The 16937-nt window shown below is 36.5% G+C and overlaps 1 protein-coding gene across 5 annotated transcripts in view; it reads right to left on the minus strand.

The window, feature by feature from the left end:
• Positions 1–16937, minus strand: part of TFDP2 (transcription factor Dp-2) — an 83406-nt gene that overhangs the window by 25819 nt on the left and 40650 nt on the right. For 4 of the 5 annotated variants that reach the window (XM_023555469.2, XM_023555472.2, XM_010595977.3 and 1 more), the window contains 2 exons: positions 6337–6499; positions 642–788 (listed from right to left, as the gene is read on the minus strand). In XM_023555469.2, the coding sequence (XP_023411237.1) occupies positions 642–788; positions 6337–6499 (310 nt within the window). The remainder of the gene's footprint in view (positions 1–641; positions 789–6336; positions 6500–16937) is intronic. The other variant, XM_023555470.2, reaches the window with a different exon arrangement.

Here is a 16937-nt window from a genome sequence, read left to right on the forward strand (position 1 = left end):
AATTAAAAAAAAAATTTTTTTAGTCTTCTCAAGAAATATGGGTTCTTTAAAACATTATTCTCTAGTTAAAAATAAGAATTACAACAAATTCTAAAATACCTTTAGTAAAAATATTTAATGAAACACTGATTAAAAATATTCTTAAAAATTTTCATTCACCTTTTATAAAATGCTCTCTTTATCGTCCTCATTTGTTTTACAAGAAAAACGTGAGTTTTTTGACACTCAGAAATTGAGTACCCATATGTGCATGGTTTGGTATGATACAATACTATTACCAACTTAATATTAATATATTATATAATATTAAGAACAAAGAAGTTCAAGTTTAGTCCTATTATCTGTTTTTTATTATATTAAGAATAAAGAAGTTCAAGTTTAGTCCTATTATCTGTCTTAAGATACAACCTTAGGCAAGTCAATTCACTTCTATGTCCCTCAGGTTTATCATTTAGAAAATAGACTGATCAGATTATATATTTAAAGCTTCTTCCAGTTCTAAAATTCCACATAAGTCTGTTAAAAAAAAAAAAAAAGACACATAAACAAAGAATAGTATCATGTGGCTGTATTTCTAAATGAAAATGCCTTTGGGGTAAAAGTAATGCCAACTGCTATCTATAAACAGAAAACTCATTTACCTCCAGGTTTTGACATTCCTGAGCTGAGTTGGTAGGCAGGCCGATCCACTTGATTTCTTTTTTTTCCTTTGAAATTATGTTCATTGCCATTAGCACGTTTAAAGCATCATAAACTCTTCGTCTAATATTCTTCTGATCATAAGCCTGCTAAAAATTGTTTTTTATTGAGTGATGATATTTAAGGGTTTGGCTATTTGAATTAAAGCAGAATTTTCTCCTAAGTTTGTCAAACAGGCAAGATGATAACATAAGAAAGATGTTCGAATTACAGAGAAATATGTAAATGGCAGCACTTTATGTAAAGCAGTATTATAGCTTTAAAAATTTTAGAAATTCAAATACAATGTCTAAAATTTAGTGAGTCTGGTGGAAAACAGAAACAACCTAAATATTTAACAGTAGGAGAAGGAGAAAGTAGTCTATGATCCATCACCCAATCAAATTTCATACAGCCACTGCTAATGGTTATGAATAATAATGTGGATTTTTTATGATAAAATTTTAAATAAAGAAAGTAGGATATATACATATTAATAACATGATTTCAAGAACATTAAATTCACTGGAAGGAAAACTGGCAATACTGGTTTTTCCTGAAGTGTTTGTAATACTTTTACTACAACATGTGCGACACAAGGAGCCCTGGTGGTACAGTGGTTAAGCGCTTGGCTGCCAACCAAAAAGTCGGTGGTTCTATTCCACCAGGCGCTCTGCGGAAGAAAGATGTGGCAGTCTGCTTCTGTAAAGATTACAGTCTTGGAAACCCTATGCGGTAATCTAATCTGTCCTACAGGGTCGCTGTGAGTTGGAATCGACTCGAAGGCAATGGGTTTGGTTTGGTTTATGTACTACACGCAGCTCTATGAGGTAGGTAATACGATTGTCCTCATTTTGTGCATAAGGAAACAAAGGGCAAAGAACACTAGCAGCTTGCTATTTAATGCATTTAAAGTGGACAGTTCTCTTCTCATTTGCAAAATCAGATAAAATTACTGCATCTTATACTTCCAAGGTACAAATGCGAATCAAACTTCCACCTCCATGCTACAACAGAATGGCTTCCCTCCATAGACAACTCTTGGCTGGCTCCTTAACTTCCAAAGGCTGTCATGGGGCTATCTGCATGACCCGACAGCCATCGATTCCCCAGGGCAATGTAAGTTCTAGGCTTAAATAAAGTTGGACGGTCAAAAGGCCACACGATTGAACTATATTATCTTGGCTTCCAGAAAAATGTTCTCCACGTGTTGTGCTGCAATGTAAAGTCCTCAGGTTTTATCCAAAGACATTACAAGAAACAGCCATATGAAATCTGTCACTGTTCTCTACTTCTAGCAATAGAAAGCTAGATAATGTGAAACTCTTCTAAAAAACCACTATGAAAATGTAATAAATATCCATTTACATGCATGACTGCAAGGAATTTCTCCAGGGAGTAAAAATGAAGATTGCAGGTGAGAGTAAGGGGAAGGAATGACTGGAAAAGGGGGTGAAGGAAAATTCTAGGGTGATGAGATTGCTCCCTATCTTTATAGGGGTTTGAGCTATACAGGTTTATGCACTTGCCAAAATTCAACTACTGATTCACATATGATTCTGTGCATTTCCTTAAATTCAAATTTTACCTCAAAAGAAAAAAAAAAGCCAATAAACAGATACTGAAGTCAATGGAGTGATGTGTACTTCATGTGCATGTCTGAAGTAAAGTTTTTAGGGATGATATCTACAACTTATTATAAAATTTATCAAAAAAATAAGATAAACTGATTGATGGATGGATAGATGGACAGGTATGTGATAAAGACAGGACAATAAAAGGTTAACTGTAGTATCTAAGTGGTGGGTAAATGGGTGGTCACTGTGAAATTCTTTTAACTTAAAACTTTTTTATAATAAAATGTTGGGGGGAAAATGAAGAATAAGTTGACAGACAAAATGTTCAATAAGCATGGAAGCTTAGGTTAGTAATGAGCCTTGCTGCAAGTGAGGAGTCTGGGCCACAGCAACTGCTTCACCACAAGCTTGTTAGAAATGCTGAAGCTCAGCACCATCCTGCAACTACAGAATTAGAATCTGCATTTTGACCAAATTTGCAGTATTTTTAAGCACCTTAAAGTCCGAGAAGCACTGCTCTAAGATGTTTGCAGACTTTGGTAACTTAATAAAACCAAAACCCAACCCACTGCTGCCGAGTCAATTCCAACTCAAAGCAACCCTACCGGACAGGGTAGAACTGCCCCACAGGGTTTCCAAAGAGTGGTTGGTGGACTCAAACTGCTGACCTTTTGGTTAGCAGCTGAGCTCTTAACCACTGTGCCACCAGGGCTCCTATAAAGACCTGGTTTAATAGCTGTGGAGAGGTGGGGGCAAAACCTCGAATTGCATGGTTGGGGAGAGAGGACTTGAAATGGGATAGTCATATAGAGCTGTCATTTCCAAAGGACAAATGCTAAGGGGGGCCGAAGAAACCTACCTGTCTCTGGGCTCTAAGTTGAAGTGGGGATAAATAGGATCAAAAAAACTTCCTTCTGAATTTGTAAACACAGTCTCTTGAGGGGCTAGGCATTAAAATTTCCATTACCTATATGCTCCTGGAGCCCTGGTGGTGCAACGGGTTGATTTATCTGGTATATGCTCCTGGAGACTATAAGCTAAAACTAACACACAGAGTGGTCCCTGGTAGGTAGTGCGCATCTACTGGCGAAACTAACAAAGCTCCTTTTGGGGGATATGCTCTCAACCCAAGCTATCTGGGATTCCCACAGATAAAACCCCACTGAACATGAGGTCGCAATCCCAAATTATAAAATATAAAAATAAATAAGTCACTACAAGTAAGACTCATTAGGAAAAACTCTAACAGCATTGGATAACCAAAACATTAGATGGTGGAATTAATACACACTGAACAAAAAAAAGTATATTAATATCTTTAGAATAAATGATGGGATGGAAGTTTCTAGAAAGAAATTAGATATATTAAAACAGATCAGACAAATTTGGAAAAAGAACCAAATAGAACTTCTAGAAATAAAAACCTCAGTGAATGAGTTAAACAGCAGATTAGGCACAAATAAAGAGAAGATAACTGTAAGATTAACCAGAAGAAATTATCCAGAATGCAGCAGAGAGAAAAACAGATGTACAACATGAAAGAACAGTTAAGAGATAGGAAGGATAAAATGAGAAGGATTAACCTTTTTCTAATCAGAGTTTCAGAAAGATGGGTCAGGATCTCATCTCTCACTTGGACTACCACATCCACGTCCTAATAAGCAATTCTGCCAAAGTCTTGATCACCAATCTGATTCCTACTCTGCGGTCAATATACACAGCTAATGTCACATCCCTACACAAATTCCTCAATGGTCCAGATCACCTTTAACAAAAAAATTCAATTCCTTTACAGACCTACTTTGTAAACTGGCTCTTGCTTATCAACCCAGCTTTACCCCCCAGCACTCCTCATTCCAACAATGGTGACCAAACTCTAACTTTCAAAACATACCAGGGTTTCTCACACCTCTGCTCTGAACAACTTCTTCTTGTCTGGCAGAATCAAACTCATTCTCTGTCCCTGCTCACATGCCATCTCCTTTTCCCCTGGCAGAACTCAGGTGTTCTTTGTCATATGTTCCTACTCTGTTCTGTATATACAGGTAGTCCCCAACTTCCGATGGGGTTCCGTTCCAACTCAGTCCTATGTGGTTCTGACCTAAGTCAAATACTTTTTTTTTTTTTTTGAGTTTTCATAGTCTGCTATACAGCAGCATTTTGAACAGTAAATCATAACCCTGAACATCTACAAGTGAACATCTGAGAATGATAACATCAGCAAATTATGTACTGCAACATTGTATGTAGTACACATCACCAATGATAAAATGTACAAAAAAAAAAGACAGTTGTAAGTGTGGTTTGTTGTAATTCAAATACATCATTAGCTGGGGACTACCTGTACTTTCCAGAGAGCATATACTTTCCATTTATTTACTATACATAATTGCATTTTAAAATATGTTCATCTACTAGACTGTAAGGCTATACTGGGAGGGATCATTTTTAAAAAAATTTTTATTTTTAATGCATACAGTAATAATTATTTTTTCAAACAGAAAGGTCTACAATGTATCACCGAAGCTAATAACGATAAAACAGATGATTTGCATGCATTAGCTCCCTTAATCCTCATAACAACCTATGACATAGACAGTATTATTAAACCTGTTTACCAATAAGGACACTGAGACTCAGAAGTTAAGTACTTTATCCAAAGTCACATAGCTAGATTTAAACCCAGGTCTGTATGACTCCACAGTCTCCACTCTTACCTGCTTCCCTAATATGAATGCATATTAATTTGATGAGATGGAGATTTCCACATTTTTATAAAGAAATGTTTAAAAGAAAATATTATAATGGTAGATGAAATGCCACTCTTTGGGTTAGGGTCTCAAGCTGCGACACCTTAAAATAAGAGCAAGCCTAAAGACCATTTCAATTCAGCTCATTCACTGAAACTGAACTAAGGCATCCTCGACTGCTGATGTCCTCAGCCATCTACATTAATCCTTTCTGAAAGAAGGTATCATATCCTAAGTCTCAAATTATTTCTACACATACAACTACAGGCGAAAGGCAAGAAGACAATGTGATTGAAAACCAAGGAAAACAACAGTCAATAGAAACAGGACCTCAGAAGATTCAAATAATTGAGTAGTCAGATAGAAACTTTAAAATAACTATACTTACTAGGTTCAAAGATTAAAAAAAAACAAGGTGGAGAATTTCAGCAAACTGTTTAAAAAAAAACAGGGAACTGTAGAATTTAGATTTGCAAAATATAACTAAAATTAAGAACTTAGCTAATGGCTTTAACAGTGGCTTAGACATAGCTGTATGAAGAATTAGTGAACTGAAGCAGAAATTAGAAGAAAATGTCCAGAATAAAAAAAAAAAGCAGAGACACAAAAAGATGAAAGATACAGGAAAAAATCTTCAAGATACATTGGTAAGAAAACAAATTAACAATGTCACATGCAAAGCATAATCACATTTCTGCTTAAAATAAATTTTAAAAACTTTATCTTGTATATGCATAAAGAAGTTCTGGAATGATACTCCAGAAATTGGCCACAGTGATTACTGCCTTTAGAGACGGTCTGTGGTGGAAAGAAGACATTTTTCATTATATACTTACCTGCACGTCTGATTTTTTTAAATAAAAGTGTACATATATTACTTTTTCAATTAAAAACTAAATTTTCTTATTGACTTAGACATTGAAGAAACACTAAAAGATTAAGAAACATACCCAGTCATTGGAAAAGTGATTAAACATAAAAAGTATATTTAAAAAGATGGCCCTTCAGCTGTTAAGGCTGTGTGCCACTGAGTTGATTCTGACTCATAGCTACCCTATAGGACAGTGTAGAACTGCCCCAGAGGGTCTCCGAGGCTGAAACATTTATGAAAAATATACTTGTTTATATCTACATTTAAATAAAAAATACAAGAATCCTTTCCAAAACAAACAAAAATCAACCATAAAAATCCCTGACAGACAATATGAAAACTTCAAGACGTTGGAGATTGCCTAACTCATCTCATTCCTCAAATCTATGACAAAAATGACCCAAAAAGTAAATTGCTGAATCACTCATCATAATCAATGTCAAGTTCATGATCTACCTACCGAATCAGCTGCCAAATGGTTATTGGAATTGGTGAACTCTGATACCAGCTCATCAGCTACTTCATTATATGATGTTGTTCCTTTCCGCTGAACTTTCTCACACACTTTCATTGAAAAATGTCTCAAACCTTTCCCATTTTTATCTCCTTTTTTGCTTCGTTTACTAGGAGAGAAAAAGAAAATCTTTATACTCTACTATGCTTATTAAAGATTTCCTTTACAGAAACTCTATAAAATAATACCAAAAAAAAAAAAAACACCAGAAGATACTAATTTAATTTTTGCCTTAAGGGGTAAAATTTAAAAATGAATTAGAGATAAGGAAATGCTTTTAGTTTTTGCTTTAAGAGCCTAATAAAGAAGGAAGCTAGAGTGTTTTTCATTCATTCAACAAATACTTATTGATTACTTACTTATTATGTACCAGGCATTGTCCTAGACACTAGGAATCAGTGAAAAAAAAAAAAAAAAGAACCCTGCCCTTCTACAGCTTACACTCCTGATGCTACTGCAGTCCTCAACCGCCCAAGCCAGAAACATCACCTGATACAACTTATTCTTTCACTCCCTTCCTATCTAATCAATCTAATTCTATGTAATCTAATCTAATTCAGATCTTGGCTGTTTTACATCCTAAATATCTCTTGAATTCAACCTCTTCTCTCTGTTTCCTCTGCCCTAGTCGAGGCTCTCATCATCTCTTTCTGAATATAACCAGAGCCTTCTGGATGGTCTCCTTTGTGCTGTGTAGAGGCACCCCGATCCTTTCTCCATATGGCCATTATGATGACCTTTCTACATAAATCCGACCATATCCCTATTCTGTTTAAACCCAGTGGTGGTGGCAGTAGTAAATACTTAGACTGCTTTGTGCCTGCTACTGTTCTAGGCAATTTCATTTTTTAAAAAAAAAAAGAATCCATCAATTCCCACCTGCTACATACATTTCCACACAAAGCACACTCTATGTTGATTTGTCCTTGGAGCCTGGTGTGTTTAGATACAAATGGCTAGTCACACATAAAATTATACAATTAGTACACGCTGGGCAACAAAAGTAAATAAGGATTGCTAAAAACAGGAGTACAGGGGTTTTTTAAAAGCCAGGGAGGACACGAGGTTGTTGTTTTTCATATAATTCTGAGACCTTTTAAAAAGGGAGCCATAAGGTAATCATAGGGTAGTTTTGTGTGATCATCTGGATAATTTGCTCTTTACAGTAAGCCATGGATAATATTTAAAGAAACTAAACATAGCCCTTAAGACCAAACCCAACCCATGACTGTCAAGTTAATCCCAACTTATGGCAACCCCGTATATAACAGAGTAGAAATGCTCCATAGGGTTTTCTTGGCGGTAATTTTTACAGAAGCAGATCACCAGGCCTTTCTTCTGTGGAGCTGCTGCGCAGGTCTGAACCATCAATCTTTAGGTTAACAGTCGAGTGGAAACTGTCTGCTCTCAAACATAGCTCTCAAGCAGGAACAACTGAACTCTTTACACAATAAATACTTAAACGCAAATGACCATAATCCTCAAACACAGATACAAAACTACATGTAAGAGGTTTATAAACTTAGTTCAATACACACGCTGATGATAAACTTGAAGAAAATTGGGGTTAAATATCAACACTGATAAACTAATATTTACTAGCTATATATTCTGAGCAGTTTACTTCATTTATCTCTGATCCAGAGTCCTCCATCTGAAAAATGGGGATACAAATACTCACCTCACAAATTTGTTGGGAGGATTAAATGATACAGGATGGGTAAAACACATGGTATACTGTAGATGTTTTTTCCCCTTCATGAGCTGCCAGAATTTTCATGAGCAACACAAAACTGAAGGGCAAACAACAAATGCACGAGCAACAGAAAACAAAATAGGTCATTGAGACCTCATAAAAATTAAATACTGTAGTCATCAAAATTATTTATCAAAAGAGTAAAAACACGATTTACAGAATGGGAGAAAATCTTTGGGAACCACATATCCAATAAGGGTCTTTTTATCTAAAAAATACATAAAACTTCTACAACTTAACCAAAAGATAATCCAATCAAAAAATGGGCAAAGGGCCCTCTCAAGCAGCCAACAAACACATGAAGATGCTCATTGTCACTGGCCATTAGAGAGATACAAATCGAAACCACAATGAGACATTACCTACTAGAGTGGCAATGACCAAAAAAATCAGAAAATAAAAAATGCTGGCAAGGATGTGTGGAGATAGGAACCCTTATCCACTGCTGGTGGGTATGTAAAATGGTAAAATCCTTGTGGAAAACAGTATGGTGATTCTTCAAAGAATTAGAAATAGAGCTACCATAGGATCCAGCACTCCCACTCCTAAGTATATACCTAGGGACTTAAAAGTAGGGACATGAACAGACATATGTTCATTGCAGCATTATTCACAATAACAAAACACAGTAACAAAAAAAGATGGAAAGAACCCAAGTGTTCTTCAGCAGAAGAATGGATAAACATAATCAATGTGGTACATACATACTATGGAATATTATTCAGCCTTGAAGAAAAACAAAGTCCTGATACATGCTACAACCATGAATGAAACTTTTAGACATTACACTGAGTGAAATAAGTCAATCACAAAAGGACAAATATTGTATGGTCTCACTTATAGTTGACATGACAAGAACAGGTAAATACATAAAAACCAAGGGTTACTAGTGGTTACCAGGGGTGGGGTGGGGGGGAGAGGAGGAATCATTCTTTGGGAAGTGCTGAATGTTTATCTACGGTGATAGGAAAATTGAGGTTGACTAAGGGTAACTGTTACACAACTTAACTATTACAACTGATACCGTTACACTATACATGCGTTTTTTTAAAAGGGAAAAATGACAAATAGAAAGTTACATTTAATTTTACAAGAAAACCAGCAGCAAAAAAAAAAGCGCAGCTGTTGATACTACTTAGGTACAAGTAAACACCCCACAGGATTAGTTTTCTTGGTTTGAAGGTCTAGGGTCATGGCTTCATGGGTCTGTCTAGTCAATTGGTCCAATAAAATTTTAGGAGTTTCTGCTCTACCTCCGAGTTCAATGAGTAGTGCCTGGGGTCTTGACAGCTTGCTAGTGGCCACCCAAGTTAGAACAATTGGTCTCTATTCGCCTGGAGCAAGAGAGGAAGGAGATCCAGGAATCAGAGAAGGAAATGGTCCGCAGGTCTAACTGCCTCCAGGAACTACTACCTCCCTTGGCATGAGACCAGAAGAAGTGGATGGTGCCCATTTACCATTACTGAATGTTTTGATCAAGGATCCAATAGACGGATCCTTGATTAAAAGGAGGACAATTGTGAAATTCCAAATTCTTCTTGGAAACCAGACTCACTGGATACATTGAGACTGGAGGGACCTTCGAATATATTGCCTAGAAACTTTTAAACCTGGAACCAAAACTAGAAGTCATCTTTAAACTAGATAACAGTTTAGCTCAATAAATAATGTTTGCCTTGAGCACTGCACCCTTTTAAAGAATTACCTATATGAGATCAAAATGACAACAGTAACTCTAAAGCACAGACAAGAGCTTTAAGGGGCAGAGAGTCTAAGTTAACGGTGGTGAAACAGCATGGGCAGAGATAGTGAGAATGGTGAGAGAACGTGAAGTGTGTAACCACTGTCAATGACCTGTATATGTAAAAACTGTTCAATGGGTTATGTTTTGTTCAGTGTATTTTCACAGAACAAAAGCAAACAAAAACTGAAGGGCACTAACTCAAAATCTGCTGAATCAAGAAACTGAGCTTGTTCTTTGGAAGACTGGTAGGGCATCATGCCCAAACCCAATCAATGTCTACACTAAAACTCAAAAGAGGAGCTTAGAATATCCAACGTCCTACAATACACAGATAGGAGATTCTGTCCTACAACCAATTCTGTAAGCCACTTCTTTAAAAGCTAAATGAACAATGCCTCCAATTAAGAAAATAAATAACTACAAGGGGACTACAAAATATTGAGGCTCAGAATTAAGACAAATATCTAGAATACTTAACGAAGTGGAAAATCCGTGCATCTGTAAGAGTGACCTGATTCCAGCCCCTACGCTTTACTCATAACTAAATACGTTCATTTTAGGAAGTCTCTCAGCTGTCTACTGTTTTTAACCTTTCCCTGAGTTCTTTAATGTAAACTTATATTAAAGTGTAACACAAAGAAAAGTAAATCCATATTACTTCCTTCTGGTCACTACCCATACCCACCCTCCACCTCAAAGATACCCACTACTGTGAATTCTAACATTATAAATTAGATTTAGCTGCTCTGAACTCTGTATAATTAAAACCACATTACCTTCCGGAGATGCATTCGTTGACATGACTGTAGTTCGTTCATTCATTCCACTGTATGAAATATACCACAATTTATTTGTCCATTCTGTTGATGGACAATTCGGTCTATTTCTTGTTTGAGGCTACTAAGAATAGAACTTCTATGAACTATTTCGTAGCTTTTGGTGAATATGTGTTTGCATTTAATTGCTGAGCCACGGGCGACATGTACGTTCAGCTTTAGTAAATGCTGCCAACTTCCAAAATTACTGTACCAATTTACACTGCCACCGGTAGAGTATGAACATCCCAGATGCTTCACACCCTTGAAAAAACTTAGTTCTGCCTATCTTTTTCATTTTAGCTATTCGGATTAGGAAACCCTGGTCGTATAGTGGTTAAGTGCTACAGCTGCTGACCAAAGTGTTCGAATCTGCCAGGCGCTCCTTGGAAACTCTATGGGGCAGTTCTACTCTGTCCTATACGGTCGCTATGAGTCGGAATCGGCTCGACGGCACTGGGTTTGGTTTTTGGTTTAGTGGATATGATACGGTACAGCATTGTGGCTTTCATCTGCATTTTCCTGATGACTAATGATGATTAGCACCTTTTCATATGATTTTTTTTCTCTGGCTATTTCTATTTGTTGCTGGAATAAAGAAATTAAACTGATTTTTATATTAACCTTGTATCCAGGAACCTTGCTAAATTCAGGTATTAATTCTAATTCATTTGTCTGTAGGTTCTTCTGAATTTCCTAGGCACTCAATCACGCCATTTGCAAATAATGCAAATTTTACATCTTCCTTTATAATCCTCAAAAAGGAAAAATTCTTTTGCTTTTGTTTCTTGGCTTACTGTACGAACTACAGTTTCCAGTACAATACTGAATAAAAGTAGTGATGCAGGGATCCTTCTCTTGTTCCTGATTCCATGTTGAAAGCTTTCGATAATTTACTATTTATATGCTGTTTGCTGTCGGCTTTTGTCAATAGTATTCTTTGTATTAAGTTCCCTTCTATCGCTAATTTGCTGTTTTACCAAAATAAACAGTTAAGTTAGATTTTTTTTCCGTATCTAATGACCACGTAATCTTTCTCCTTTACTCTCAGCCTCCTGCCCACACTCTGCAAACAATCCCTTATCTAGAAGTACAGTAGTTGCTCGCCTTTCTGAGGTTCTCCCCTCTCTAAAATCTTAGCCCCTCCAGTCCTTACTGCCTTAGTAGCTTTCTGGCAGGAACGCTAGATTGCTGCAAGTTACTCCATTAAAATTTTTTGTTGTTGTTAATCATGTAATATTTTGAGAATATTTCTTTAGTCATTATTTTTTAATTTCTGAGAACTTTTTTCTTCTTTGTTCATTTTTCCTAGGTCACTATTCTTGTTTTATGGATATATTTCTTCTTAGGAACCTTCAGACCTTTCAAATGGTGATAATTACAATTTTGTACTCTTTTCTTCTAGTAGAAACATTCCTATTTCTTTAGGGTTACCTCTTTCGTTTATTCTCCTTGGTCTTTGTCTTTTGTGACGTGGTTTTCCAAAAATGTCTTGTTCTTTCATGTTTATAAATGTTGAATTTGTTATTTTATATACATAGTTCACATGGGCTTCCTGCATGTTGGTCTGTTTTCCTAAGGAAGTTCTCCTTACTTGGGGAGGACTAAGTATAACCTCTGGGTAGGTCACACGGGCAGGCAGGCTTAATTTCAGGCTGAATGGCTCTTAATTAAGCAGGTACTCTAGTCTCCCTTTCCTCCTCAGAACCACAAAGGCCAGTATAAGGAAGGGTTGTCCTGGGGCATACTACAACCTTTAAATTCTCCCAAAGCAGGGAGATCCAATTTCTTAGAGATCAGTTCTCCAAGTTCTAGCCTTGGGTCAACTTTTTTGGTGCAACTGCTTTGTGTGTGGAGGTGAGATGGGAGGTCCAAGGGGATATGGAGGGCTGGGAAGATGCAGTGGGCCTAATGGCTCCGTGGAAGTCTTTATTTAATTAGCCTAATTATTCTCCCTACCAATTTATTCTTGCTTTTTTTTTTTTTATACCGGAACCTCTTCAGGACAGTGCAGGGAAGAATGGCTCCCATGTTCAAGGCCGACTTCTCCTACGCATATTTAGGCTGTGGATTTCTCTAGTTTGACTTGTCATTCATTATAATCATACCAGTTTTCATCTTCTAGTTGGAAAATCTATGTCTCCACCGCTTTTATAGATTTATAAATTATATTTTTACACTATAATTTCAATACGATCTTAGGAGTTGGGAAGCTTCCTACCCAAATCTTAAATAAGTAGATTTACGGCCTGTCTTACAACCTGAGCTCTCTGAAACACTAAGGCCTTTTTTCAAATAACAGCGAAATTTGGCCTCAGGATATAAACTCTATAATTTCTACTAGTCCATGAACCAAACAAAGCAACCAATAGGAAGCACTCTTTACCAAGTAAAACCAAACTGGAAAACTAAAAAAAAAAAGTAAGAAAATTAGAACCACCAAAACATTACAGCTTGAAAAGCATGTTACACGTTACTAATAATTTCATTTGAAGTATTCAAAAGAATTACAACTGAAAATTAAAGAAAATGTATTTATCTTTCCAGGCATATAACTAGAACCCACAAACCACCATCTTTGTATATTTTTCCAATGATAATTTATTATTATTTACAAAAGTAATATATGCTAAAATTCCTAGTATAATAATACAGTATCCCAGGTCTAAGTTATTCCATTTAAATGAGGAATTCTACATAATATATAATAAAAATTCAATGTCTCATTAAAGAGAGATCCAACCAGAATGTTTAAATCAGCAAAGTAATTTAGTTATGTTTATAAAATTTAAACTTGACTTTAACTGGCAAAAGAAATCATTTTCCTATATGTGAAAAATAGACATTCTACTTTGATCTAAAGAGGTTTTCTCTTACTCACGAATGTTACGGATTGAATTGTGTCCCCCAGAAACGTGTGTTGTAAATCATAACCTCTATGCCTGTGGTTATAAACCCATTTGGAAATGGATTGTCTTTGTTATGTTAATAAGACAGGCTTAGTGTACAGGGTGTCTTCAGCCAATCTCTTTTGAGATATAAAAGAGATTAAACAAGAAAGGGAGCAAGTAGAGATGGGGTAAGAGAGATTAAGAGAGATGCCAAGCCACATGGAGATCTCCAATGAACTAGGAAATAGAGGCTGAAGAGACAAGGACTTTCCCCCAGAGCCAATACAGAGAGGAAGCCTTCCCCTAGAGCAGGGCACCCTGAATTTGAACTTCGAGCCTCCAAAACTGTAAGAAAGTAAGCTTCTGTTTGTTGAAGCCATCCACTTGTGGTATTACTGTAATAGCAGTACTAGATAACTAGGACAATGAGCCTAAAAATACCTCGCCCAAAACTAATCTTGCCTGAAGCTTTGCTAGCTTCTTTTTCACTCAAAATGGCTTAAAGAGTGCAGCAGCCAATAACAAACCCATTAACTCAGGATTTAATGAAAAAGACTGTGTGCTTTCTTAATTCTAATTTAAAGAGGTCTCATAGCTACAGATACGTCAGAGGCCAGAGTTTTAGGAGTTACTTTTTAATGGTAACTCAATAACTATTAAGTACTTTGTTACCACGGAAATTTGTATTTATCAAGTAAAATAATATAGCTTGTGTTAATTAAGCCTCTGTAAAACCCCAGTCCCCGGGTGAGTTTTTCTTCTTGCGGGAGAGAATGCTGCCCCAAATTGCAAATCGTCTAGTAAATCACGGAGCAATCAAATATTGTTATTCTTTTGAACTAATTTCAAGGATTTTTTTTTTTTTTTTATAACATATGTATCTGTAGGAGTGCAGCTGAAATAACCCCGCAGTTGAAATACACACAAAAAATGTTAATCCCTGATGGATCTTCACTGTCTCCCTCCCTGTGCCCTGTGGCCACTTTCATGCTCAAGATACTATTTATATGCTAATAGCATCATCACTTGGATAACTCTTACAGCTTTTCAAACTTCATATGCCCAAAACAAAACTCTCAGTTCCTTCCCAAACTTACTCCTAATTACCATAAATGTTATGGCATTACCTATTACCCAATTGTTCATGCCAAAAAAACTCCAAAGCCATCCTTGACCTCCCCGTTTTCTTTATTCAATTTATCAATAAATCCTGTTGGTTCGACCTCCAAAGTTTATTCATTTTTTTCCATCTCCATTGCCAAGTCACTACTCCCTAAAACAGCCTCCTGATGTCCCTGGTTCGCTCTTGTCTCCTTAGAATCCATTATCCACCCATCAGCCAATGTTAGATCTTGTCACTTCCCTGCTTAAAACCTTCCTTAGAACAAAAACCAAATTTCCTACTATGACCCACAAGGTCTTTCATGATCTGACCCTTGCCTGCCTCTCCATCTTCATCTCATATCACTCTTTGTCTTTATCACGATCTCCAGCCAACTATGCTACTCTAAACCCATAAAGTTAATTTCTCACTTAGAAGCTCTGCATTTGCCATCCCCTCTGCCTGGAATGCTTCCCCCACCCCACCCCTGGCTATTCACCTACCTGGCTTCTTGACATTCTTTAATCTCTACTCAAATGTCATCTCCTTAGACAGTCATTCTCTGGGACAGCCACTGCCCTTCCAATACTATCCTTTTGTTTTCTTGCATAGCACCTACCCAAATCTCAAACTATTTATTACCTTCCCCACAAATAAAAGCTGCTCAAAGGCAAAGACTTACTCATCTTGTTTATTATTATCTCTAGTACCTAGAACATACCAACACTTAGCGGACATTCAAAATATATTTGTTGAATGAATGGGGGGACTTCATAAACATCATTGAAGCAGTATATAAATATTAATTATAATGATTTTGATAATCATTAGCTGTAGCATATATAAATAAACTGAGTTTTAACTATATTCCAATAAGAAAAAAAAGACATTAAGGTTAAATGAGCATAAGGGAAGAATGAAGTGCTGCTGTGCTAAATCTTACTCATTTAGAACAGGAATAAAGAAAAACACATGCAACTATCTTTGTGGTTCGGTAAGAGGAGAGCACATTACAGAAATGTTATATTAGAAAATGAACAGAATAATAAAAGAGCTAGCAAAAAAGCCACTGAACCAAATGCAGTGGCTATACCAACAAATTTATAAACAAAATTACAAACAAATTTATACCAATAAAATATAAATGGGAAAGTCAAAACAGTAGCTATCTTAACAAATTTAACCTAGCACTTTTACACGTGATTTTTAGAGTTTGGTCTTTTATGAAAGAGAGTGAAAGAGTTTTGTTTCCTATACTGACTGCTCTCTGGAAACCTTGGTGGCATAGTGGTTAAGTGCTACGGCTGCCAACCAAAAGGTCTGCAGTTCAAATCCACCAGGTACTCCTTGGAAACCCTATGGGGCAGTTCTACTCTGTCCTATAGGGTCGCTATGAGTCAGAATTGACTCGACCGCAACGGGTTTTGGTTTTATACTGTTCTCCACACTGGCAGGACATTGGTGCCACCAATCCTAACTAATAAAGAGTTCCATTTTGACAGGGGCCTTGAACATTGCCAAACATGTCTATAAGAACGTGTGCAGCTGCCATTTTCAAGGATAAATGCAAATAGATACTAGTAAGTTTAAAAAAGGACTTTCCATTATAGAGAGGAAAGAATAGTTCTCATCATATATCTCTGTATGATACATCAGTTTCTTAGCATGATTTTATCTGTTCAAGAGATTAAACAGTGAAGATCCAGGGCGCAAGGAACAAAAGGCATCAAGGAACTAAAGTAGCTGTGGCGCCAATGCAAGAAAACATACATTCTTTATTTTTTTATACTCCCAAGGTCCTCATTCTGAGGCTATTCGCTCTTATTTTAGACACAATCCTAGCACACCTGGCCATCTAGTTTCTCAGTGCACAGCAAGTCAGAGATAGCAAATTTGAAAATATGGAAGACAGACAACTACTTTGTCGGAAGAGTACGACTTAACAGGAAGGAAATTACAACATCATTAAAAAAAATTACAAAATCTTAGAATCAAAAGTAAATTTAAGAAGCACAGCTGGCCAGGTTTTATTTAGACTAGGGACAACCTCAGAGAGTTCAGCTGCCTCTGAGATGCCACTCTTATTTTAACACAGTGCAACATCAATATGGCTCCTAGTGTAATGGCTTGCAAAGAATAGTGAACTTAGGTTCAAATAATGACCCTAAGTGGACAGTTTTTAAGCCTGGGGTTTCTGACTTGTTAGGCATTTATATTTTATTTATCAGACCACAGGTAA

This window comes from Loxodonta africana, chromosome 23 (assembly GCF_030014295.1).
Source record: "Loxodonta africana isolate mLoxAfr1 chromosome 23, mLoxAfr1.hap2, whole genome shotgun sequence".
Classification (NCBI taxonomy): Eukaryota; Metazoa; Chordata; class Mammalia; order Proboscidea; family Elephantidae; genus Loxodonta; species Loxodonta africana.